The 23,756-nt window shown below is 37.4% G+C and overlaps 1 protein-coding gene across 42 annotated transcripts in view; it reads left to right on the forward strand.

Moving 5' to 3' along the window:
- Window positions 1-9,377: 9,377 nt before the first annotated feature.
- The window catches only part of LOC108096522 (microtubule-actin cross-linking factor 1), a 72,515-nt gene continuing 58,136 nt past the window's right edge, over window positions 9,378-23,756 (forward strand). For 25 of the 42 annotated variants that reach the window (XR_001771707.2, XM_017198158.2, XM_017198151.2 and 22 more), the window contains exons 1-2: window positions 19,657-19,856; window positions 23,050-23,747. Coding sequence is in view for 41 of the 42 variants with exons in the window: in XM_017198158.2 (XP_017053647.1) it covers window positions 23,276-23,747 (472 nt within the window). In the remaining variant the exon portion in view is untranslated. Of the gene's footprint in view, window positions 9,630-19,656; window positions 19,857-20,695; window positions 23,748-23,756 lie in introns of those variants that run through there. The other 17 variants (XM_017198184.2, XM_043208299.1, XM_017198186.2 and 14 more) reach the window with 5 other exon arrangements.

Raw genomic sequence — 23,756 nt, forward strand, 5'->3', positions numbered from 1 at the left:
GGGTTTATTTTTTAGGCCGCAAGAGTTAGACCGTTTTTGCGCCACCGTGAGCACGTGAATCGTTTGTTGTTGTTGCGCCCGTTGCACTTGCAGCCCAGCAGAGTGCCCGTGTGTGAACGTGAGCGTCCGTTGCATAGTGTGAGTGTAGACGGGTCATTAAATCTGCCGCTTCTTTTCTGCTTGCTGTTCTTTTGTTTTTGGGTAAATTGCACAAGTGTAACGGTTTTTTTCAAGAAGTGCAACAACCAAAGCGACAGCAGCAAAAACAACAAAAGTAACTAGCAGCCATGTAAAGTGTGTGTAACTAGAAACGCGAAATAAGTGCAGTTCATTCAAACTGCAAACGAAATTGCCATAAATTATTGTTATAAGCTTTTGCGTTGCGTGATGAAAGAAAAACAGTGCAATGGCAAATGAAAAGCGCTGCGAGCGAAAAAATAGTGGAAAATATTGTGTATATAACAGTGAATAGTGAAAATTAACATAGAGCAGGAGCAAAAGCAAAAAAAACAGGAAAATAGTGGAAGCAGCCACAACAAAAAGAGAAGTAGAAGAAGAAGAAGAGGATGAAAAACGTTTGCTGCACTAAAACACACACATACACATACTAAATCCACCCTCTCTCTCTTTGCGTCCTTTCCCTGTTTTCTCTCGCCATCTCCCTCTTGTAGCCGCCACCACAATCTCTCTCTGACATGCGCCCTCTCTCGTTCTCGCACAGTGCACTTTTGGTGCCCTTTTTAATGCTCCTTTTCATGAGTCACGAACTACGGCAAAAGAAACCGTGTAAAATAAGAAGAAATTGTGCAAAAAGCGGTGACAGTGCAAACCACAAACAACCAAAATTTTGAGCAAACTTAAGGGGGGAAATACAATTAGAAGGCCTGAAATGTGGGCTATCTTTGGGAGTGGATTGCAAGTAGGGTGTTAAATGAATCTTAGCGATTCTTTTTGCATGTTATTAGGTAATTATTGAGCAATAAAAATCAGTCAAGTTTTTTGAAAAATATTGTAACTAAGCCCATTTATTATCAATAATGTGGAGTCGTGTTTTTAGGGAAGGACTTTGCGCCGTGCAGTCTCCAGGTCCAGGATCACGACTTAAACAAAAAACAGCAACTGGGCTTTAAACTTAAAGTTACAGCGCACACCATGAATTATTCCATATTTGAAAAAAATTATTTTTCCATTAAAAAATTTGAAGTTAAAAAAAAATTTCAAAAATAACGTTTTTTTTTCGACTTTGTTTGTAAAAAAAACATGTTATAACAAACAAGTATGAAAAACTGTTATATTCATGGTGTGGAGAATTTAATTTCAAACATAATGCAAAAAACCGCATTCGATTAAAATAAAATCTCTGACCTGTACATTGCACGGCGACTTTGAAAACACGACTTTTCAGGAGAAGCGTTTAAAGTTTACTTTTGTGCATGTCCGCCATATGACACACCCTCACTAAATTGTGTATAACTTTGAAAATAAGGACCGGACGGCTTTATGCTTTTAAAGGCTTATTCTCAGACATATTTAGAATACATTACCCCAAAAAAAAATTTTTCGAAAAAAAAAAATTTCTAATTGTATTTCCCCCCTTAAGCAAATTCAAAGTGCAATGTGCTAAATGCCGGAATAAATGCCATTATTTGTTCCTTTCGGGTGTTCCTTCTTGTTTCCCATCCCATTCGTTGATTGTGTGAGTGGAATTTTTAACAGCCGCTGCCTTTTGTTGCGGGGGCGGGTAAACAAATTAAATAATTTGTTTATAAAACTGTGTCAGAGCAAGAGTCATGTGTGAGTCTCAACCCGCTCCCTCTGACGCAGGTGCGTTTATCTACAGTAGAAACAGATTAGCGTGAACTAAATATCTTTTATTGAAACCGATTTACTTTTTAGACACTTATTCGAAGTGAGTTGAAATAACTTACTGTAGAGATTCAGATAAGGGGTTTGGAACCATTAAAATTGTTTAAAAAGTGCTCTACTTTTAATGGAACATTAAACCATTATCAAATATAATAAAAATTATATTCCCTAAAAATTCCTGGAAAAAACATTTTTATTTTATTTAGAAAGACCATAGGGCTATCATCAATTTTCCCATCCATTGTGCAACTGGGTGATCGTTTAGTTCAAATATTTTAGTAGAACACGGCTCATTGACCAGCAACTAAATAAAAAGAGTTTCGCTAAGGAAGGTTTGACTGTAAGATTCCTTAGTTGCTGGCCGGCTAATCAAAGCAAAGTCAGCACAATAATTTCGCATTCTCTGCCTTCCACTCTTTCTCACCTATCTGGTCCACTCCATCTGCTCTCTATCATTATTATCTGCTAAAACATTTGCCCTTGTGTTTTTTATCAAAGACTTGTTCTAATTAGCAAAAGCTTCAGTTTTTGTCATTGTCGCATTCGCGTAAGCGTAAATACATACTTTGAAACTACATGTACTCATACATATCATTGCTGGAAAAAATCGATAGTAAGGAGGGGCGGTCAACATTTTTTTTCTGAGTGGTGGGTGACACATCCATCGCGAGTACCGTTCCTTTTCGTCCGTCTGCTTCATCATTCATTCAAAATCGGGCAGGCTACACGCATTACACACACTACGTGCTCACGTGTGCGTGAGCGCCTGACACTGACACTGACCACAGGTAAAAAGACAGAGAGAAAGAGAGCAGCTCAACGCCCCCCACTCTTTTGCTCTTTCTCATTTCCTTTCTTTTTGCCGGTCTTTTGCTGCTCTGTTTACAATTTCATTTGTTTTGATGAGCAACCCCCCAAAAAACAACATTTGGCGGCATGTCCAATTTTAACTTTTCCTATTTCCAGTTTCCCAGAGCTTCCCTGAGTTTGGGAAAACTCAATTAGAATAAACTAAGGGAGTTTTTTTTAAAACAAAATTGTTACCCCGTGCTGGAATACATCTTTAATATTTAAACATCCCTTAAATGAGAAGTTGTTACAAATAAAAATTTGTACGTTTTTTAGGCATAGTAAAAGTTATAGTTATCTTGCCTTGGTTATAACTTAATCATTTTGAAAACTATAGATAATTTTGATAGATTGGAATACCAAAACTTTGCTGCTAATCTTCTCTTTTCCCGACCTTTCCCAATACGAATCTAAAACAGTTCCATTTATTGCAGAAATTGACTAACTTTATTTCAAGTTTGAAATAATTTGTAATTTTCAAATTAATAAATTCTAAAATTTAAATTATGATTAATAAAAACTTAGACAATTTAATAAGTGAAATGTGATATTCTTGGGATGTTTAAATACTGAAATACAATTGAAACTTGTTTGAATATTTTACTGAAATGAAGTCATCCTTCTGCAGTTTTTTAATGCTCTCTGAAAGGTTTTCCCTTATGACCTTTTAATGAACCCCAAAAGGATGAGACACACACCCTTTTAACTACAACTTCAGAGTGCACCGACATAAAAAATAATTAAATAGTTTCTTCCACCATCTCGGATGGAATCCGTCAAAGGGGTTGTTGCCTTTGCGGTGCTGGTTATTGTTGTTGTTGTTGTTGTCTTAGTTGTTGTTAAAGTAGTTTTTAGTTGTTAGTTGTCTAGTGAGTGGTGTTTGTCGGCCTGGAAAATGCACTCAAGCGTTTGGGCCTCGAACAGCTAGACTCCTCTTTTCCCCCTGACGGCTTCTTCTTCTGCCGGCTGCGTTTTTTATTACTTACTGGGCTGTCTGACAAGTTTTACGTTTTTGTAGTGTTTCCCTCGATTGGCAACGACATGCACTTGGCATCGCCAGTCGGAAAACTCCATCGAGGTCGCGATTGTGTTGCAACAAAGTGGCCATCGGCCGTGGAAATCTAGATGTCTCCGCTGGCTAGAAGTTCAGCCACTAACGGAGGTGTGTCCGTTCGCATTTAAGCTTGATTTTATTTGCCTTAGATTGGGGTAATTGAAGGTGAAGTTTATAGGTATTGGATAGTTGTTCTAACATAGGATAGTAGTTTGTTATTGGTACATTACTATATGTAATATAATATACAAATTGTTTTAAAAATATTTTCCTAAAGTTCCTAATAACCTTTCCATTCTTTGAATGTTCTAATAACATTTACTCTTACAGTAGTCTTCTAATATTCAATCACTGCTAGATATAAAGAAACTGGTGTTATAAATACATAATAAATATTTGTAAACTTTTCTTTATATCTTTAAACTACTATTTCAAAAATATTTACCTTGACAAGCTTATCTTCTTATATCAATTTATTATCGATAGTCCTTTTTTGTGTATTTTCCCAAAAACAGAGGCCAAGAAAGACGTTTCTATCAGCGGCCCTATATAAGGTTAAAGTCCCGATTGTGTGTCAAATTGGTTTGGTCGTGCTCCATTAGCTAATGTTCTCACACGCTGTCGGGGAGCCAGAGCACCGAGATCCCAGATGCCGATGGTTTGTTGCCTATCTGCGGTACTCACTTACTATACTTACTTGCATCTCGGGACCCTTGTCTTCAAACCATATCTGGTGTCTGGTGTGTGGCATCTGTGATAAGCGAGAACACAATGCAATCAACCGCTCGATTTCCACACACAACGGCGGCACAGTATTCCCTCCCCAGATTCCCCCGAATCCCCGCAGTCCAGCCCCTCGATCTTTGCCCTATTGAGTGGATAATTAAAGTTCCGCCGAGCGTCAGACAACGCCCACTTAGGAATTTTGGAGCCTAATTAGTCGGCGATCGTCTGTCCATTTATCAATTAGCACACAACTAACTAACTAATGGAGCAGCTGGGCAGTTCTACGGACCTTCAGAACGTCCCAACAAATAAATCGATTCGAATTTGAACTTGTGGAATATCAAATCAATTGAACCCGTTTAGCAATTTGACATGCAAATTTTTCTGTGATCACCATGACATAATCCCATAACAAAAAACCCCTGAAGCAATGATCTAATGGAGCAATCAATGCAATTTCAAATATGATTTCATACCGGCGAGCCCGGGGCCTAGTTTCACATTTAATAAATCTGCCGCGGTTGCCATTGTTGGTAATTAGACAATTTTTCAACTCGATCGTTTGTGTTCCTATGGAGCCGCCCCCTCCGATCCCTTTTCCCCCGACTTTTCCATATTTTTTTCTATTTCCTAGCGATGACGTTGCCAAACTTGTTTCATACTCTTGCTCTTTTTTTTTATTTTTATCAACGTTTATTGTTTTGTGACTTTTGCGGTTGCCTGTTTATTGCCGTTTTCAACTGTCGCTTAATTGACTGTGTTGTGTCTCTCGCATAATTCCCTTCTGGTGAACCCCATCAAAAAAGCCCAAAGAGCCCTGTGAGAACTGGGGACCCCTACACGAATAAGTGGGTTCCCATCCAGAATTCCGAGTAGAATTCTCTTTAGTTCCGCCCTTCTTATCTCGAGGGTCTTTTCATATCACCCGCTCTTGGTTCTTTATAGTTCTATATAACATACTATGTGTTATTCAAATGGAATGGCACTCTGAGTGGCATTGGATCATAAAGTTGAGTGCTATGTGCTTCGGAAATAACAATGATCCAACGGAAATTATGTATTTCGGTCAAAGGGTCTAATTGGCAAATAGTGATAAATTTTCCATTTTAATGTGTTTGCTTTTTGCCTTTTTTTGTGGAATTTTTGTTTGTGTATTCCCTCAAAAGGTTTTACTGCAAAGACTTCTATTTAAAAATTATGTGTTTACGAATAAATATTAAATATTTGCAAGCCATATTGTTTTTCAAAAATCGTCTTACAATAGATCCCTTTTATAGAGCGTTTACTGTGCTCTCAAGGTTGTCAAGTTCAAATAAGTAGGTTCTGTTGTAGAATAAGTAGAATGAATTATGGATAACAATGAATGGGTTAATAAATAAAGTAAATGTGGGCTTTATGGTCTTTCATATGACTTATTGAGTATTCTGCTTAATTTTACGGTTTATATAAATTTTATTGAGGGAATTTTACTTTGATAATATCATATTACTACCTAGTGTTTCCCAAGTCTCGTGTTTCAAAGTGCCCTATTTATATTTGCAAAACTTCAGCTCTCTGAAATCTCGTGAAATCCTAAAATGAATTCGTTGAAAGATATAGCCTCTTAAAAAGAATTTCACTGGCACTTCTTCAACGAGATGCTGTCTAGACTCTAGACTCTAGACACATTCTGTTTGCATTCTCATACTTGCAGCCTGCTAATTCCTTTATTTGCACAAGCCCTTGGCCTTCAGCATCTTTTGGCTTGTTAATTTGTTGTTTTTTTTTGTTTGGTCGGCGCCGCATTTGTTTTATTTTTACTGTCACAACAGCTGGCTGTGTGTGATCACCGCTCAGTCGGAGGGCAGAGCGAGCCACTATCGGTTGTCTCTTTTCGATTTCGTTTTCATTTGCTATATTCGTTCAATTTGCGCATCTAATTTGCAAGTTTAATACGAGTGGCTTTGTTCAAATTAAGACTAAATGTGGGTCTGCCGCTGTCTTACACGCCGGAAGGGAGGAATCGTAAATCAGTTGGCAAAAAAAGTAGAAAAAGTGTAGTAGAAGGCCTTCTCGATTAGATCAGCGTCAGGTTTGGGTTTATGTTCGGGTTTAGGTTCCGTTTCTCAGGTAAAACCGCTTGGATATCTCATCCTGAGCGATCGTTTGTTGATTTTAATTCTAATTTGAATATATCTGATAAAGTGAACGATAAATATGCTGTGATGTGAGTTTTATAATAGAAACTCAATGAAAAAAATAACTTTTCCAATAAATAAAGTTTTAACTGTTTTAAATTTTATTTACTATCAATCAATTAATATGTATAATCAAAAGTCAAATAACTCTTTGATCTTACTTTAATGCCTAATATTAGAAAGGCAACATTTACTGCTCAATAATTTTTCAATTATTTCTAATAACAGTTTCTGTATTAAAAAAAATGATGAAATTATATAACAATTTTGTCATATATTTTTTTATATTCTGTTTCTTTTTAAAAACAAAGTTGTGAAATATTTATCTAGCGATATAAAGCGCCCAAAACGATCTCATTACATTTCCGCAGAGAAGCCTCCAAACAGTTTCGTAAGCACTCTGAAAACTTATCAAGTCATGAGCGCAATCAAAAACATTGCCCCGCTTATCTGCTGATAAGCAAACCTACTCACGCACATAGAGAAAAAGTAAAAGAATTGCCCGAAAACCGAAATACGAGCGTATTTCCTCGGCGCCCGTGTTTTGTGTTTGATAACTCTTTTTTTATTTCAAAGGCCGTCGGTCGCCGTCAATCAACCTGTTGAATTCTTTATGTTTGAGAGCCACTGGCGGCAATCTGATCAAGCGCCCCGCTCACGTCCACGTATTGCCCATTCCCCATTCCGAATTTAGTCGCTCAGTTGGCATTTATGGAACGATTTTATTTAACGCTCCACGTTGTACAGTTAGAGTTTGTTTATGTGCCGGCAGCAGCAGCTGATAAAAGCCGCGAGTCGTCAATCCCACGCGGCGAATGAGCAATACCCAATAATAATACAATTTAGCAGCGATAATTGGCCATCGAGCCCAGCTGAAAAACAGGTGCGGACATACAAATAGCATTGCAAACTTCAGAAAATAAAATGCGAGCTGCACCTCAATATTTAAATTTGATCTGTCAGGTTTGGCAATTTATAAAAACTTTAAAAATACCCGGTACCCCTTTATTATATTAAACACTGCTTATCAAGTTAGGTATTAATTACCGTAGCTTTTATGATTACATAAACCCAAAACAAAAAATATTAACCGGAACAGGAAATTGAATCTGAAAGGTGCATTATTTTTTTTTTCCTCTCTTGGGAAATTTTAACAATTACCGCCTTTGAATACAAACCTACTTAAAAAAAATTAAAAGCCAATTTCTTCACTTTATTTAACAAAAATCTGATCTATACTTTTGAATCCGTTTGTATTTTGCAACAACAAAAAATAGAGAGAAATGTAGAGTAAAAGAGAGACTCGTTAGCAAAACCAAGACACAATAATAACGGGTCAAAAGCAATACCAATTCTAGTTCTTCTCGTTTTTTATGGCTTTTGGCCAGCTGCATACAAAGGCTCTCCTCTTCCTCTATCACTTTATCTCTCTCTCTCTCTGTGTGATTCTTTTTCCTCCTTTTTATTTCCGGTATTTAAACTTTGCGCATGCGTATTCTCTTCTAACTGGAAATAAACCGGTCGCTCTCTTTTCTTTGCATCGCTCTTTGTGGTTTTTGTTGACATTTTGTTGCACTTCTTCCCACACAAGCCCACACACACAAGAGTCTACGCTTTACCGTTGCCTTTATCAACTTAGCTTTTGTTGTTTTTGGTGGTTTCTTAAAGGTGTGTGTTGTTGTTTTTGCGGTTGTTAGTTTCCGTTGTAAATTTGATTAGGTTTCGAATTCGAAAACCTAGCCGGGACACAGTGGCTCTAAAACCGGGCTGCGTTATCAGCAGTTGTTTCAATATTCGTTTTATTTATTGCTCATTGTTTTCCGCTTAAATTGCCAATGACCTACTGCGAGTAAATGAGAGCATTGCGATAAGGCAGTGGAAATCCCTCCATCTTCCTCTACCCTTCTCCTTTTAATCACATCTTACACTGTTTTCTCACTGAATATGCAAATAAGTGGGTGAACACATTTTGAATTTAATTCTTAATGGCAGCCCAAAAGTATGCCGTAATAGCTAGAGCGATTTTTGAAAAATAATAGTAAAATGTTTTAGTGTATTTAATGCAAACGTGATTTTTAAAATTTGTAGTTGTATTTGAGCTTACCTCTTAATTAAAAAAAAAATATATATACATTATGTGAAAATTAATGTTATGTACATATGTGTGGCTGCTTTTACTCCTTTCTGATAATGGAATTAAAAATGAATTTCAATTTATTCAAAAATTAACATTATGAAGACAGTTTCAAGTGCAATAATTAATTATATCAGCAAACAATAAACATCAAAGACTATAAATATCCGTCGGAAAAAAATTAAATGATAATTAAATACTTAATGACTAAAATATATTATTTTTTTTTTTTCGTTTTACTTGCAGTTAGAGTATTAAAATTTAGCAAATATGTTGCTAGCCAATTCTAGTTAGGAAAATCTAAGTAAGTTAAGTACAGGGAAACTCGTGTGCAATCCGGGGAAAAGTCGAAGGGAGAAGCAGCTGCCACATCCGAAATACGAGAGCGCAGGCTAAGTCCGTCCTCCACAAAACGCAGCAACAACAACAGCAAAGACGGCGTCCCCGCGCAGTTACGTCCGCTCGCGCTCCACTCCCCAGTCGCCCCACTCCCCGCAGGCGGCACTCCTCGGCAGCAGCGGCAGCGGCGGCGGCGGCGGCGGAGGAGGCAGATCCCAAGGTCACCACCACCACCATCCGTACCACCACCATTCGCCCTCCCCGTCGCCGTCGTCGCCATCGCCGTCGTGCCCCACGCTGCAGCTGCAGCCACGATTGCACCACTCGGAGCAGCAGTTGTGCCAGCGACGCCGCATCTATGCCTCCACGGGGAGTGCCGCCAACATCATGATGGACCGCGAATCCCTTAGCGAGTGGGCTAAGGACAAGCCGCTCAGCATCCTCCAGCTGGACCCCGCGGACCGAGCGGTGCTTCGCATAGCAGGTGAGTCCAACCCAAGTCCAATTTAATTGGGAATATGTTAGTACGGGAGAAGGCATACAGTGGTCGCTGGCTAAAAGAAAATTCTAAAAGTCTTTGAGAGTTCTTAAATTTTTTTTAGAGCTTTAGAATTTTTGATTATTTTTTTATTATATTTTTATTTGTAAATTTATTTTTTCTGAAAATAATAAAACATAATGCCTGACTACTACTTATGATACTTTTAATGATCAAGAGATTCTAATAAAGACCTAAACTGTTATTCAGTAAAGTAAACTAAACGAAACCTTTTCTAATTGTGAATTAAAATACATATTCGCACATTACAAATATATTTAAAAAAATAATAATAAGCCAGCGACTACTTTAGCTAACCTTAATAATTCTAATTCAAAATGTTTGTGCTGAAAAAGGATCTTTTTCCTATTTTTAAATCTTAAGTCTAGAAACGATTCTCACCTAAAGCCAATGACCACTGTAGGGCAATTGAGGTAATCCGCCGGCTGATAGCCCCATTCAAATGGCAATATGCTGAGCAAATATTTGGCCAACCCACCGCGCCCCACTCACCCACTGGGGCCACCCAAAAGCTGAACCACTCACTCGGTGGTTCATTGCACTTAGCATTCAGCCAGTGGCTGTCAAACTGTGCTCGCATTTCCACTCGCTTTGCTGCTCTTTTCCTTTTTTTTTTTTTGCATCGACGCGGCGTTATTATGCGCTAATTCCACGCTAACGGTTGCAGCCTCCGCCCATTGGATCCCCCTCCCCTCCCCCGATACTCCCTGCTATATATCCCCCTCCTATATCTGTGTGCCAACTTTGCCGTTTTGTCTGTCAGTCACTTGTAAATTCTATTTCTGTTCCGCCAACGGAGTTTTTGCGGCCCACAGAACTATGTACTAGATATAGATATATATATTCCCCCGACCCCTCCTCCTTTCTGCCGCTTTTTGCAATGGCAACTGAAAAATCGAAATTTATGTCGCCGTCGCAGCCTGAGGGCATTGTTAGTGCTGCACAATAAAAAAAATAAACACAAAAAAAGAAGAAAAATTAAACGGCTGAAACACAAATGGAGGCAAGTCGTCTATTGAATTCTTGCCGCATTGTTGCCCAGGCCATGTCTATTATAAAGTTGCGACGGTGAGGAGTTCAAGGGATTGTCGCGGAGTGAAGAATGTCTGATCAAAGCCCAGCCAAATAAATTGCATTTCAGATCAGTGGCAGAATGCCTTTTCTGGATCATTGAGTGTTTAAGTTATCAAGTACTTTGTAATGGTTCTATTAGACTGGATTGAAATGACTTATCTATCTATAATTCTATTAAACATAATTTAATTTATAATTTTTAATATAATTTTTAATTTGTTCTGGTCTTTAAAATGATCATAAACTACGTTTTCACTTTAAAAATATGTTATTCTGCAATGTTAATTTTTTTTTAATAAATAAGAAAAAGTTCTTGGGAAAACTCATAAATATTTATGCTCCTTCTTAATAAAATCGTATAAGATTTTAATAACTATAAATGGACAAATTTAACATTCTGAATCACCTTAAGGCTTCTATTAAAATGTATTTCCTGATAATGGGGTCAAATAATGTTTTTTGAGATTAGATTGATGTTTAGTTTCATTGTGACAACACTTAAAATATCAAGTGTCTTATATTCAAGATAGTGAAAAGAATAAATGAAATTGTTCCTTTTATGAAATGGTTGTTAAATAATATAACCTTTGTAAGGATTTCATCAATTCTTATATAAAATCATTAATCTTAAAAGTGTTGTTAAACAGCACAGACTTTATTAAGATTTCATCGATTCGTGCATATAAAACATTTAATCTTATTCGAGATATAACACTCGAAAGCATGACAATGCACATGCGTCAGCGTTCGGTTGTAATTACTTTCAATTGAAATTGATTCAATAAGTAAGAAACGCCCAAGATCGTCAATGAAACTGAAAACAAAACTCGTTTTACCTTAACGAGCTTGAATTTGTGTGTGCGAGTATAGAGTATATGGCGGAGATATATTTATAAATTGAGATTGATGTCTGGGATTAAGGCCCCCAGAGAGACACCTCCACGAACAAGCAAACGTTCCCATTCCACAAAGTCAGATCCGAACCCAAATCCGATTTCTCATGCGAAATGAAAAGTTATTCGCTTGTCTGCTGGAGTTGTACGCTTTTTCCTACCCAGTTTTTTGTGTAAAGTTTCCCCTCCCGTATTTCTCAGTTTTTGTTTCTAGACACTGAGTTTTAATTAGCCCTGAGCCAGTTAACCCACACACACAATTTGGCCAATTGCATGTAACGGAAAGCGGAAAACTTGCCCACAATCTGCTGCCAACTCTGTGAAAATGGGGAACCAGAAAAAAAAGGAAAAATAAACTGGTATCCAAAGTAATCTAATGAACAGTATAACGCCCCCTCAAAACGCATTGCTTTGAATCTTTTCAAAGATGTGTTAATGCCTCGATGAAATAACATTTGCTTACGGTCTTCTATTTACAATTGTTTTGTGTATATTTTTAAACTTTTACTCTCGCATTTTGATTTTCTCACCTCACATTTTGTGGCTACGCCTGCGCAAAGTGAACCAATTTTGGGCTGTTTGAATATTTGGCCGTTTGCGTGTGGGTGTGAGGCAATATTTTTTTTATTTTGGCCATGCTATAATACTTTGAATCGAGCCATTTTCGATTTCGTTTTCGGATTACTTTGACAGCATTCGACAGCGTTTTATTTTTAGACGGGTGTTATCACCCGCGAGCCTGTCCCATTACCATTAATCGACAGCGTCTTCAAGTGTTTCATTCGTTATCGCGATATCGTTATCGAACGTTTTTTTGTGGCTTTTTGTGAAAAGGCTTGGCCGAAATGTGGCGGGGGCGCCGCCAATCCCCCAGTTGCATCGTACAGATTTTCATTAATAAATCTATCGAGCTTCGTCTGGGTTCTGTGTGTTTATGTGGCGGCAAACCATTAGATATTCCGAGCACATTTACGTACACGATCGGTTTTAATGGGCGAATTAGCCCGGCAACAGGCGGCTGCCGCCACCGGAAGTACAGTTGCCACGAGGAAGTGAACAGAGTTGCATTTAAATGACTTACTTATGTAACTAGGTCTGGGAAATAGTCTTGTAAGATTAAACCCATCTTTTATCTTTTTCAAATTTACAATTGTAAGAATGAGAAATTTTATTGCAAGACCCCCAAATTTGACCTTAATTATTTCCCTCTGTAAAACCCCAATAAGTTCATCACTGCTTGTAATTTTATCGCGTGCATTGGTTGTTTTATTTTCGGCACTTGGTGGGTTGTATCTGGAAAATACAGATACGCCTACCGACATAACACGATGTTGTTAATTGAAAACTGATAACTGTTTCTCTGTTCTAGACTGTTTTTATTCCCCGATTGTTAGTGCTTCTGCTTCTGTTTCTGTTGCCTTTTCGACTTGGCTAGTATTTCGTATTCGCATTCTCTGTTTTCGGTGATTCTCCTTTCGGTTTTGGTTTTTTTGGTTTTTTAATTGTCGTTATGTATTCTCGATTCTCCATATCGTTCTGCAGCTGTGTGTGTTTTTTTTTGTATCTCGATGGGGTTTGCTTGTGTTTGTATAGATATCTCTAATTAGTTTTCAATTCAATTTGCATTTCTCGTTCGCTATGTTTCCCCACTCCCCATATCTCTGTCTATATCTCAACCGTTTTTTTTTCCAGCGACTGCTTTCGGTAATTATTCGTCTTAAGTTATGACATTTTTTAGTGTTCTGGAATCTAATGACTAAAGCCCATGAAACATCTCAATATATCGATGTTAATTGGATGCTTGCCGGGTTTTTTATCTTCCCCAACATTGCTGTTGAAGTTTTTATGTGCAGTTTGTGAGCTTCTTATGAAGCTTTATTCTCTTAATTAATGAAGAGCTCAGAATAGGTTTGAATTTGTAAGTTGAATAGTTAGTAGATCAAAATATCTATGAAATGGATATTGCATTCATGAAATAAAAAGTAGAAATTAATAGAACCAAAGTAAAGTAATAAGAGTAAACTTTGTCAGTTTCAAAAATAATTTGACTAAAATAGTCAAAGTACAACAATAATTTCATATTAAATATGGCAAAATTAGAGTAACTAAATAAGAAATTACCAAAGGTAAAACTTTTTTAGGAAAATAAAACTATGGCAAACAAATGTCTTGATTTCCTGGCTGGCAGGTGATATTCGTGAATCAAATTCACACGCACATGCAGTAAATATCTCGGTCTATCTAACTCCCCTCAAGGCTGAAAAAGCGCCATATGGCACCTTTCCCAGACAATTGTGTTTCCCCCCAACTCCCCCACTCCCCCCTTTGGATACCCTTGTCCTCCCTTCTACGTACGCACAACATCCCCAGACATCCGAGAAACTCTTCTGACTCATTAAGATAAGCAATTTTGTGTGTCAGTTTGTCAACTCCAAATGGGAAACAAAAAACTTTGGATCAAAGTGAAGGACCGCCGCCTCAAAGTACTTGAATATAAATATAAATCTATATGGAATGTACGCATGGAACACTCGTACAAATTACTTATACACAAATATTTAATTACGCTACTAATTGCCAGTGACGATCAACAGCCACGAAATGAGACACTCGGCCATCGCGAGGTCAAGATACTTTATCGAGGGGGAGATTGTGGTAAGATACCCCCTCCCCCTTTCCCCTCTTTTTTAGCAGATGTTGTGCAATGTTTTTACTTGTTTTTTATTCGTAGATCAAGTGGCATTACTTTTTTTTTTTTTGCATTGTGGGAGTTTCATTCAAGGCGTTCCCGCTTTTGCGGCTTTCACAGAAATTGCAATGATCTCAGCTCCGGCCAATATCACTTTATGGATATTTATGACCTGTTCTATATATCACAGCGATTTGTTTTTTGTTTTTTTGTTTTTCAGTCGGTTGTCTGTGTGGGTGGAGTGACCATGACGTCACTGCTGCAAAACAAGTTGGCCTTTGTCAGCAATCGAGCAATCATTTAAATGACATTACACGCAAATAAAAGTAAACAACAGGCCCAGTGTACTTAAAAAAAATGTGAATTTTTTTGTTTTTAATACATTTATAATTCTAACAATTTTCAGAAAGTATTTAATAATTTACAACAAATTAGTACTTCAATATATTACCTTTTTTAAACTTTTATGGATTTTTAAATTAATTTATAGCAATATAATCTATTAGGAGTTAAAACCATCGTGAGCTTTAGTTCAAAATTAAATTAATAGCGGCTTTTCGAGAAGTGAAGGATAATAAAGTTTTCAAAGTAATTTTAATAAAATTAAAAAATCAATTAACTTTAATTAATTTTCTTTTCAATTTTTGTTCTAAGTGTTAGAGACGCCCACTACTTGGTGTTGTAAACCTGTTTTTTTGTGGTTTGGGGGATGGGTAACTACACTCACTACTGGGGACCGACTGCCTTCAGTGGGTCAACCATTCCCCTTCCCATTTCCCTTCCCATTCCCACTTCCATTCCCCTTCCCATTCCGATTCCATAAAGTAGGAGGGCCAACGGGGCAGGGCACCCTTGAAGTGAAGTGGGCTTACACGAATATTCCATATTCCATATTCCGTATTCCATTGTTTTTTCCCGTTTTGCCACCTTTGTTTACCAAAGCCAGCGAAATGGGGAATCAGTCGGTTTCAGTCCCCCTAAAAATAAGCATAACCGAATAAGGGAAAAATGTATCTTTTCAGTGGTTTCGCAGTTTTTTGGGGGAGACCACTTAGCCGGCATTCCATCCCGCATTGTTTGCACTGTGACTGTTCACAATAAGCCCGGCCAAATGCCACATTGACACACATATCTTGCAAAAAATTAACGTTGGATAATGTCTCCATTCGCAGCAGCCACAGATTACTCAGTGCGAATAAACCCTTTCAGTTTTATTTTAAATGGAACAGTTTGGTTGCTTTAACTTATATTCAGTCTTAGCACATTTTATTTAACCGTTTGTGAAAAAAGAACAAAAAATACTTTTGTGAGTAAACTATGTAAATGACTAATAAAATGTGACAATAATATTTAAAAATTAGAAATGATTTATAAAAGTTTTAATAATGACTAGTCATACTCATACTAAATCAAAACTAAATTGTCATGATATTATTAAAATAAATAGAACGTGTTCTGAAAAAGAGTATGCAAAAAATGTTACGGTCAATTTATTGCTCTATTCTGAAATGTTGATGGAACTGAAATTTCATACCTATCAAGTGATAAAAGTTAACAATTTATTCATTTATTCTAAGCTTAAGTTTGCATTTGTAAGCAGCTTAAAAAAACGGTTTCAGATTTTGCATTGGAAATGAATTAAAAGATTTCAGGTATAGCGTATAATTTTATTTAAAATCCATCTAAAAAAGCTTTTAAAATCTAAAATTAGTCACAATAACAAATTGATAACACATAAGATAAAATGTGAGATTATTAAATTTATTTTTTTTACCTGTAATATTCACTTTGCATTAAAGTAAATTTTTTTATCAAGGTTTATCAAAATTAGGTCACCAAAAATTGTTTTCTTCTGACGTAATGCTATTTAATTTGCATAAAATTCAGTATTATTGAAAATACATTTAGGCAGTTGCATGATGAAGCTAAATTATTAAAAATTGTGCAATTTGCCTGCGTATATCCAGTAAATCAGAAATGTATTTCCATTAATCTCAATTCATGCGACAAAGTGTGTTAAAATTGTTAAGCACATGACGTTGTGCGAATAAATTGTCGTTTCTCTTCGATTGCAGTTGCAATTTCAATTGCCGGCATTCCAGCGGCCAAACGGGAAATTGTCTGCAGCGGCGTCTGAGTCTGAGTCTGAGTTTTCCTTTTTTAAATTGAGTCTTTTTTTTTTTTACTTGGCAATGCTGTTGGGGTTGTGCTGAGAAGGTTGCCTTGAGACGGATGTTGGTTGTGACAGGCGGAATTCCGATGACTTTGGGCGTAAGCGTGGGCAGAGTTTTAGTAAAAGCAATAGTTATGGGCGGCAAAGCTGGCCAACAACTCTCTGACTAAGTGGGTGAGTCCGCTCAATCTCGATAAAAATGATTAATAAATAAATCAAATAAGTGATTAATACCCATGGCCGTGTTAAAGCAAAGTCCATGTGTTGTCCTTAGCTATAAAAAATCCTCGCTTGATTGGCATGCAAATTACCAGCACATCCCCACTTTAATGTTCCAAACTCGATGGCGTGCCAGAAGGCAATTCAAAATGCCATAACAATCAGTTGGCAATTAAACGGAGGGCGCCCCTCTCGAAAAAAACCCCCACCCATTTCTACCCCCCAAAATGCCGATGGCCCTGGTAATTCAAAATCTGCTCAACGATGTGCGATTGCCAATTACTAATTAAAACAACACAACGAACGGCAAGTGCATAAAAAAACAACAGTTGCCTTTAATACGGTAATACGGTATATACATATGTATGTATGTATGTAGTATCATATGTGCACCATAAATGTATCGATTGTCTGGGGGTGTCCACTTGAGGAAGTGGGCTGGTTGGCCAAGAGGGAAACTAGATGGCTGCCAAGTGTTGGAGTGGATGGATTGGATTATCTAGATCTGCGGGAATCACTCGACTGAGACTGAGACCCAGACGGAGATCGAGACTGCGACTCCAACCGAGCGACATGCAAATTAACGAAGGCGTTTCCAAAGACAATGCCTACACTGAAAGAAGAAAACGGGAGCTTACATTTAAAAAAAAAAAAAAAAAAATATTAAACTACTAAATTGTCTTCAAATCTAAATGCTTTCATTATTTAATTAACTTCATAAAAATCCTTAGGTAAAGAGGTATAATTTAAAACTTAAATATTTATATAGAAGGGCTTAAAAACTCTTATTTATTTCATTTCAAAACATTTGCCTAAGTGTATACCATAAAGAATATGATTAATTACTATGAAAACTATGATAAATTACATAGTACTTAGTACTCAACCCACAGAACTTAAAAGTGTGAGCTAAAAATATAGAACTTATAAAAATTATGTGAAGGCTTCTTGTTTTCTAAATAAAGAATAGAAGACAAATACTTTTCCTTAAAAAGTATTCAAAGTAAAATGTAAATTAAAGTACATTTTGTTTCCATAATTTGCGATTTCTTTTCAGTGTGTTTCTCCATTGCTATATTTATGTTATTTTGGCCAAAGAACCGAAAAAAGGCCAACTTGGTCGCATTAAGCCTACGCCAAAAATCCGATACTCATTTATGGACAGAGGCTTAGTCACATTTTCGACCTGACTCACGGTGATGATCGAATACAAGTGATTACCACTCACTCACACTCGTTTAAGCTTGAAATTCGTCTGCATAGCATTTCCGCTGGAAAGCGAAACAGCTGTTTTCGTTAGCTGCTTTTTCAGATCGGCTTACGATTTTACTTTTCGTGGCCGTATGCAATTCCACTTTCCATTTTCATAACGCGTTTTTTTTTTTTCGAAAAGCTAATGTCACCCCAAAAGCTAATGCATCTCAGCTGATCGGAAAAGTCTCTCTTAGTCTTCGCTCTTGAGCGGAAAATCGGAAAAACACTCGACTCTCTGCTCTCTAATCTGTTGCATCTTACATTTTTATGGATTCTTCTACTATTTTTACACACTATATCTTTTTTTTGGCCGCTGGTTGTTTGTGTTTATGGCCAGCTGAAGAGTTCTTTCAACTGCAGTTCCCAAATTTGTTTACAAGTGCGTGTCGATCTGCGGTCTCCCTCTACGTATTTCCATGACTATTTCTTTGCGGCTTGGTTAATAAACCACAAAAAAGACGAGAGCCAAATTAGGGCTTTCTGTTTATTAACGGCCATGACCATTAGCGGTTTATTTTATTTTCTTTTTATACTTTTTGTTCTCGCTGCTCGGGGAGCCCACATGCTTAAGCGGCTTCCTCTGGCCCGCAGAAAAATAGCCAACGCTCTGACCAAATATGAGGAATTTCTTTTCATTTCGCGTACACTGAAAGTAAAACATTTAGTTTAAATAAAATTCTTTTCTTTTCGATAAACTACGTTTCACAAAGCATTAAATTTAACTAGAAATCCAGTGTCATATAATCAATAATAAAGTGTTAGCTGAAGATGTCGAGTTATAAAAGTATATTGAGTTTGCATGTGTAAACATTTTTAACAGTGCACTTACTCATTCCCTTCAGAGCGACAATTTTGGTCATTCATGCGGCGGCTTAAGCTTGAAATGGCGCTCAAAGAGCGGTTATTGAGTCACTCTCCTGATTTGCCGCTCTTGCGATCTTCTCTTCCCACACAAAAGTGGCCACGCACATAGTGCTGGGCTTTTCATGAGAGAGTAAAGATAAACAGAGTTAATAACTTAAGTGAGTATAATAAAAATACTCACTATTATATTTTCATTTAATCAGTTTCTCATATTTTCATTCATAACTGATCGCAAGTCTAATGTCTTCCCTTTCACAGGTGCACTAAGTTAAATTAGTCAGCTGTTTCAACAACTAAGGTTGTTATCCCTAGTTAATATATTTATTCTCTGGGTAGAAAATTGTTTTTAATATACTGCTTAAAATGAACAACCAAACATCCTGTCAAATTGGTTTCGCAAAGGAACAAGTTATAAAGCACAGTAAGACTATTCTCGCAAATTGAGCAACTGATATTGGTTATTTTCTCACAACAAATGAACAAATGAACAAGTGTATAAAAGAACAAGTGAATAAATGAGCAAGTAGATAAATGAACAAGTGCATATATGAACAATAGATTCAACACAGCCATTGAGTTTATCCAAACTGAGCAAGTGATCTTGCTTCTTGAAAAGAGAGCACTGTTTGGCCAACACTAGTGCGCGGTACACCTGCTCCGCTCACTCACACTCACCTGCAAGCTCACTCGCCCCCACTCTCTCTATCTCTCTCGGGGCTCTCTCCGCTCTTTCGCTCCTCTTCTCGCGACTCTTGTGTCTCAGCGGCACCCAAGTGAACTCGCTTAACGCCACGGCGCTCATTCGAATTTGAACCGCGACACCGAGCAGTTGGGCGTTTCTCTGCTAGAACCTCGTTCTCTTACCAGTGACTGTGTGTGTGCGTGCGTTGCGTTTATATATTAATGTGTGTGTGTGGTGTGGCAACAACAATTTGTTAACGCACACACTCACGCGCAGTTAACGAACGCAACTTGGCCCTAAAAAAGTGAGAAGAAACCGAAAAACAAAGTGCAAATAATAATATAAATTAACTAAAAAGCAGCATTCGAAACTTACATAAATAATAATAGTCGCGTTTATCTTTAGTGCAAAAATTGTGTTGAAGCAGCAAAGACGTCAAAGCACTATAAAAATAAATAAATGACTAAATTGAGTGACTGAATGAAGGACCGCCGTTGTGTTATCGTCCCAAATAAACCAAACCGATAAAGGAAATCATAAACGAAAAAGCAAGAACGCAGAACTCGAGAGAGTTTCCGAAAAACCAAACCAGCAGCTGTGTTGCATTTTTTAAATATTTGCCTGTCGCAAACAAGAAATTTTCAACTTCGCCCAACTTCTTTTTAGTTGTGCGTTGTTGTTTTTGCCATTTTTTTGTTGTTGTTGTTTGTTCTTGTTGTCTGTCGTCGGCTGGCTTTTCATTCAATAACCAGTTTTTGTCAGATTTTTTCTTTAGATTTTTGTGAGCTTGAATTGCTCTTTAGGGGCGATCTGGTCTCGGATTTTTGATCGTTGCACACGCACTAAAAATCCACAAAGTCGCACTGAAGCCAGTATATCATTTGGGTTTTTCTTTATAAAGACAAATTAGTCATGCCAAACGCATGCACCTATACACCAAAAAAAATCTTTAAGGAGCCTAATGTTTTCGAATAACATTAGGCTCCTTAAAACTACCATTAAAATGTAGGTGAACAAGATTGGTTAGCATCGAAAATATAAAATCTTTGCAATTTAATTTATGTTATAGTAATTAAAAAAAAATTAAATTAAAAATTGAAGTTAATCAGAAATTAAAATTTAAAAGAAAGAAACCTATTCACTCCAAATAAACAAATTGTTTCAACTCATTTTCTTTAAAACAATAAAACGTTTTTCCTCTGTGTACCTCCGTTCTCCCTCCTTCTTTCTCTCTCACTCTCTTTCCTTTTACCTGTAGTTCTCGACACACGGTTTTCTTGGCATGCCAGGCATACTTAATTCCGGCTCTCCCGTTTAAACCTGGCTTAGAAAAAAACGAGAGAAAATGCACAACTCGCATAACTGTGCCATAAAGTGGGGGAGGCAGAGAAGGGTGGGGGATGAGAAGGAGGGAAGAAAGAGAGAGGCGAAAAGCCAAGTTCAGACAGTGGCAGTGGGGAAATATTTTCCGTGAATTTATTGTGTGAAATTTTGCATGTGAATGGAAAATGCACACGGAACAAGCAGCCCAGCCAGAAAATAACAATAACAAAACAACAAAAACGAAAAAACCATAACAATAACAAGCAACAAAAATATGAGTGAAAATTATTGAAAGCCACTTGCAGCAAAGTGAAAGATGCAAATAGCTAAAAACCCACAAAAAAAACTGTTGACTTCGGAAAAATAAACAAAACCATGAAAAAACGCCTTAGATTGGCACTAAAAAACAAATTAACCAAAACTAAAACCTAAACTAAAACTCAAGTAAAAGTTCACAAAAAGCGGCAAAGAAAAATGTTTGTTTGTCATTTAGCTAAGTTACGCCCAGCGTTTGCATAAATAAATTAAAAATTTAAAGCAGACAGTGCAAACAAGTTGAAAAAAGAGGAAAAGAAAATTACTTGTAGATACTCTTGTAATTTTGGTCAAGATATATTAGTTTGTAAAGATCAAAATTTTTAAAAACTTAAAATTTATAATGAATTTTCTGTCTAAAATTACAACCAAGTAGGAACGTTTATTAGTGTCGTTTAAATAAACAAATGTTTGATTCAGTTCGTTCACATTTAAAATATTAATAAAGCTTAGAATAAATAACCATATCTTTGTCAATAAAAGATAAAGAATTTACATAGTGATAGCTTACTGCAAACTTCTGGTGGAAATCAACCTACCTTTCTCAAATATTAAACAAAACTACGCAAACTTTGAATGAAAAATGAGTTGAGAGAGGGAAAGACAGAAAGAAATTTGTCTGTCCATATCTACATGCGAGGCGGGGTATATATAATTGTATTCGTATCTAATCAGAGCGACAACCCGTCTCCTGGGCCCGCAGCTGCTTGCGTGTCTAGGCATTTATTTATTTATACTTATTGTGCTTACGGGTCCGAGAGCCAGAAATACAGCTCCAAGCTGACCTCATGAATTGAATGGAATCACCCACGAAAAAAAAAGAAAAAAACAGAAAAAAAAAAAAACAAAAGTAACTCCAAAATCAGGGCAGAAGTAGAGATTTATTTTGTGTGTTTTGCAAATGAAAGTACACGGACAAAATGGGATCGCAGTTTTGTCATTGTGAAGATTGCAAAAGAAGTAAAAAAAGTGGACACGGAATGAAATGATTTAAGTGCTCGCTTTTACTTGAGCTTTTTGTGTATGCAGCTGCGTCTGATTTCAGTTTCAATTTATCTTTATAAATTTCAATTTGGCTGTCGGGTAAAAGTGAAGCGATCGCAATAGCGATCGCGCCCTTCTCCCATTGTATCTCGGTATCCGTATCTGCTGTATCTGTATCTGTATCTGTATCTGATGGATACATGGCGTCGCCAGTTCGTTCGCCCCTGGCGACAAATGCACCATGTACGCTAGTGTATTTGTATCGTAACTGATAGATACATTTCGCCAACAGCACGTTTTCTTTTGGCCAACGTCCAATTGGAACAAAATGCCGGCAACGCTGAAAACATAAAGGCAAATACATCAGATATATAGCAAATGCTTCTCTGCTACACAAGAAAAACTAGAAAAACTAAAGAAAGGTGTTTAGGTTTTTATTTGTTTAATAATTTAAACTTGAACTTGGGGTTTGCATTGATTATTTATTTAAACGATATGAAAATAATAATTGCAAGTATGAAAACAAATTAAATAATATGATATTGCAAAGTGTATAGTTCCTCAAAATTTAATATGAAATTGAGTTAACAAAATCTTCAAAATATTTCCATGTTGTTGTGGTTTTTTTTCATGTGTAGATAGCCGACTTTGTAAACGAGAACTTTTACTTAAATTTAGTTTAGTGCTTAGTGCTAGTACATTCCACTTTGGTATCTCGCTAATTGCAACTCATTTGCAATCGCCGATGCCATTTCCCTGATGATTTCACGTTCAAGTGCGCGGATCGCAGCGTCTGCAGCTGAATCATCACGGCTAATTTAGATGTACGAATGCATGATTCGTTTGTATTTTAATTTGCCAACTCCCAACTTCAGGTCCAGCCAACCGAGAGCAATAAAAAAATCCGAAAATCACAAAGTGCCATCGCAAAACAAACATAAACTCCGAAACGTGCTGAAAATCAACGAAACAAATATCTCAAAAATAAAGAAAAGAAAAGAATCGAAGAGTTTGCGGCGAAAGTTTTGACGAGTGTCGAGTGCTGAAAGTGTTTTGAGTGTTTTTCGGGGTATTTGAGTATCTTAATGTGCCACCCGCAAGATGACATCGCATTCCTACTATAAAGACCGCCTGGGCTTCGATCCCAATGAGCAGCAGCCGGGCGGCAGCAACTCGATGAAGCGGAGCAGCTCGCGGCAGACGACGCACCACCATCAGAGCTACCATCATGCCACCACCAGTAGCAGTCAGTCGCCGGCCAGAATCTCCGTTTCGCCGGGTGTTGCAGGACTTTCCGCCAACAATGGAACCCTGGAGTACCAGCAGGTTCAGCGGGAGCAACGCGATCGGGAGCTGTACAGCACCAGCAGCAACAACAACAACAGTCATCATCATCATCAGCAGCAGCACCACCATCATCAGCACCACCACCATCGCCATTCGGTGGGCAGTGCCTCATCGCCGCTGTACGAGAATAGCAACAATAGTCCGGCTGCCCCCAAAAAGGCCAAGCACTCATCCACCCAGGCCCAGCCGCAGGGTGGCTACGAGGATGCCCTCACCCAGTTCAAAGGTAGCATGT

This window comes from Drosophila ficusphila, unplaced genomic scaffold (genome assembly GCF_018152265.1).
Source record: "Drosophila ficusphila isolate 14025-0441.05 unplaced genomic scaffold, ASM1815226v1 contig_414, whole genome shotgun sequence".
NCBI lineage: Eukaryota > Metazoa > Arthropoda > Insecta > Diptera > Drosophilidae > Drosophila > Drosophila ficusphila.